Raw genomic sequence first — 4,248 nt, forward strand, 5'->3', positions numbered from 1 at the left:
TCAGGTTGCACTATAAAATAAAACATATATATACAATATCAACAATGTATTATTTATTATCTGGTATCCTTTACTTAAAAAAAAAACAAGAATAAAGGGATACAACCTGCAAACGTACAAAATAATGCAGATGCGTGAGTGTTAACGACGAATTATTTGAAGTGAAATACAACTTTTGCAAATTATTGATTATTTTATTTCCTAGTACGGGCACAAAGATATTTACACAACACAACCCAAACATCGCTCACACTAACTTTTCCGTATTGATTACTAAACAAAGGAGAAGTTTTCGATCGAGCATATAAGTTGGACTTTGGACTTTAGTGTATATATGATATGCAAATTAGAAATGACACTTTTTGGTTAGCCTTTGAACCTTTGTTTGTGTTAAGTATATCTAAAGTGTAAAGATGTCACTGAAAGAAACGGCGGCATTTCTCGCTGAAAGTCGCAAAATAGTTAACCAATCAAAAGCAGATGATTCGTACGTTCTTTTAAACATGATCCTCCAAGTCGTCACGACCATGGATAACAGAATGCAAAAAATAGAGAAAGGTGTAAATAAAATAGATGAACTGAAAAATATAATCACATCTATAGTAGCGAGAATTGGGGATCTGGAAAAAACTGTTCATGACATTAAATTAAAGAATTCTGAAATGGAGAGTAATATTGAGGGCATAAGCAATGTATTTGACGAAGTAAATAATATAAATAAAGAATACAAAGCAAAAATACAAAATCTCTCGTCGAAATTTAACCAACTTGAAAACTCAACAAAATCTGAAATCGGCAAACTCAGGGTAAAAAATGAAAAGGTACAAAAACTTGAATCGAACATACTAGACCTCCAGTGCAGATCCATGAAAAACAATTTAATATTTTCTGGCCTAGCATACAATAAAGATGAAAACTGTCAAGCAAAATTGAGAAACTTCATCTACGAGGAGCTGCAAATTGAACACCACATAGAATTTGGCAACGTCCATAGATTTGGGAAAATTGGGATGAATAGAGCTAAACCATTTGTAGCGCGTTTTCTGTATCGACAAGACCTCGAATGCGTTCTCCGAAAAGCATTTCGCCTCAAGGGAAAGCCATTCAGTATAAACGAACAATTCCCCGCAGAGGTTGAAACTCGCCGTAAAAAACTTTATCCTATTATGAAACAGGCGAGGCAAGAGGGGAACCAGGTGTCATTAGTGCGGGACAAACTATACATAAACGGAGAACAATTCACATTCACAGAAAATGGTAATATAGATGATCAGCACAGAGGGCAACCGAATGGAGGGTTCAGAGACGTAATGATGACTCCAGCAAATGCTAACGGTCGACCTTACAAACGGCAAAGATTTGGGTCAAGCCCAAGTAGTGAATCAACTCACCTATAGGAATGCCAAGGAGAGCATAACCAACATTTGATAGATGTAACTTTTAACTGTAACAATACTTTAAAGACTACAAAAACTGTAAACATAAAAAATGATATAAATATTTTGTGCCTAAATTGTTGTGGGGTTAAAAAAAGATTGAACTATCCAGAATTCCAAACATTATTGAAAAATAACGATATCATTTGTTTAGTAGAAACAAAAACTGACGATATAGATATTATTGATTTACCAGGTTATGAATTTAAAATGAAAAATAGAAAGAAAGTGTCAAGAAATAGGTCAGGTGGTATAACTTAGGATACAAATTAGAACTAGCAAATAAAATTAAATTTTTACCAACTGACAGTCAGTTTGTTCTTTGGTTCAAAGTATCGTCAGATTTACTTGATATTGATGATGACATAGTTTTTGGCATAGTATATATTCCTCCGGAATACACAAATTACTCATCTCAAGATGATTACAGTCAGTTAGAAAATGAATACATAATTTTTTCTAATAATTATAAATATGTGTCATTACTTGGCGATTTCAACGGACGAACAGCAGACGACGACGATTTTGTTATTATACATAATGATAAACATATAGATAATTTAACAGATTTTATAGAAAATAAAGTGTATATGCTTGAAGAATTGAATATACCAAAGAAAAGAAAGTCTTTGGACAGGGTAAAAAATGGATACGGGAAACGATTGTTAGATTTATGTAAAGGAAACAATTTATTTATTGTAAATGGTCGAATTGGTGATGATAGACAGTATGGTAAATTAACATGTAGAAATAGCAGTATTGTAGATTATTGTATTAGTAGTGTTGAGTTGTTAAAATATTTTACTAATTTTCATGTACTTGATTTTTGCACCTTATATTCTGATGTTCATTCGCCTTTACAGATAACTTTGGCGAGCACTAAGCAAGATGTTGTAAACAATCAGTGTTTAATTACTGGAACAGATACCTGTAATCGTCCAGAAAATATTAAAAAATGGGATAATGATAAAATTGTGGATTTTCAAAATGGGATAGATGTAGAAGAGATTTACGCTCTAATTGAAGATATTAATAAAGTTGAAGCAAATATGGACAAAAATGAAATGAACCTGATTGTTAATAACATGTGTGACTTATTTTTACATCAGAGGCCCCTGAGGGGCCTCGGGTGTATTGCCATCGCCTACTTTTCAAAGATCTTCAAAGATCAAAGAGATGCATATATAATTAGTGTTGGGATAATAACCGACATTATGAACCCGCGGACATTATAGTGCAGAATAAAATTCCTTGTCTCTTCTTTTATATTTATGTTTTCAATGGATACTCAGATTTTTTTAAATGCAAATTAATAATATGAAAATGTTTTGTCGTTAGAAATATTCGTATATCAATCAAACGATCTTCAACTTGGAGTTGGACACACACGTGGAACTATTTTCTGTTTTTTAATTAAGGTGCTGTTTCGGATTTTCGCTCCTTCTCCGACTCAGTTACTTGCATTAGTATATTTGAATAATATTATGTCCCTTGACTAGAAAAAAAGCGGATTTTGTTAATGAACTTGTAAGTAATTCTTATATATAATTATTGGTTGAAATAATTGTATTTTATGTAATATTCAGAGAATCTTCGACTTCTTATTCTTCCAATAGAGATGGACTATTTTTGAGTGTCAATCATCAATTATGACTCTTGCTCGTAAAAGCAAGAGTCTTATTTTATATTTTTACACTGAAAGTGAAAGTGAAATGTCAGAATTTACTAGCCACTAGATATATTTGGAGAATCCTTACAGTTTTAGAGGTATATATAAATATAGATTAACTGTTCTGTTTTTTAAGTCTTCCTTGTAGTATTGTATAATTTTGACCATACATGTCACTAGTCCAAATAATTATGACGTCTTGAAAGGCTATTATATTTTTTTTCTTTGACGCCTTACTTCGACGTCGAAGTAAGAGGGGGGGCGAGACCATTTTCGGGACGCCGGGATTGACCGATTTTAGCAACGGGAAATTGGGATTGCCTTTTTTAAAGATCGGGAATTCGGGATAGAAAAACATCGGGATACGGGAAACCCACGTTTTTAGCCATGGGAAATCGGGATTTTTATGTTGAAATATAACGGGATAGACAAAAAACTGTACCTTGGACAGATAAAAGTGCCATTTTCATAATACTTCAATCAGAATCGAATCTAGAAACAGAGTAGATCCAGATCTTATTGTTATTTTCTGCTCGTTTTTTTTTTAAAGTAACCGTAGCCAGTGCCATATTTAATATCCACTGTGCGTGAATGAAATGCTAACCAAAATTCATGATAAATGTCTAATCTCCTTGGTATTAGTGTCGCTCTGATTTAGAGGATCAGTATACCCAAAGAGGGTGGTAAAGGTTTTTTATCGTGCAACGTGTTTTGCCATTTTTAATTTCAACCTTCCGTGAAAACAGTTCGTGCTTCACTGTGAAATTGGTAAAAACGGCAACGTGCAAGCAATTTTTTTTATTTTTTGTTCATCGTGAAATTTGAATTTTATTTCGCGTTTGTCTGTGAACATAACGCCTCTTTACAACCCTTCTTAAAAGTTAGACTTGATTTGGACATTTTCAATAAGAGTAAGATTATGTAAGACCTAAAAGAAAACACATGTGTTTCCGGTACCCTTAAATATATCTACCCAAATTTTAAGTACCTAAAATCTAACTCTACAACTAAAGTTTTTTGGATGTTATGTGGACAAGCACTTATAAAGTCAAAATTTTTCTTCCATATGAACCAGTCAAAAACGTTTGAAAAAAAAATAATTTTGCTTTCCTACCTATCCTAATTTTTTAGGGGATGTTACCT

General features: G+C 32.7%; 1 protein-coding gene across 1 annotated transcript; it reads left to right on the forward strand.

Moving 5' to 3' along the window:
- Positions 1 to 413: 413 nt before the first annotated feature.
- Positions 414 to 1,397, forward strand: LOC139510742 (uncharacterized). The gene has a single exon (XM_071297268.1). It carries the CDS (start codon positions 414 to 416, stop codon positions 1,395 to 1,397), a length of 984 nt encoding a protein of 327 aa, XP_071153369.1.
- The last annotated feature ends 2,851 nt before the right edge of the window (positions 1,398 to 4,248 follow it).

Source organism: Mytilus edulis, chromosome 2, assembly GCF_963676685.1.
Source record: "Mytilus edulis chromosome 2, xbMytEdul2.2, whole genome shotgun sequence".
Lineage (NCBI taxonomy): Eukaryota > Metazoa > Mollusca > Bivalvia > Mytilida > Mytilidae > Mytilus > Mytilus edulis.

Coding starts and splice junctions, on each gene's coding strand:
- LOC139510742 (XM_071297268.1), top strand. CDS start 414: ATGTCACTGAAAGAAACGGCGGCATTTCTCGCTGAAAGTCGCAAAATA.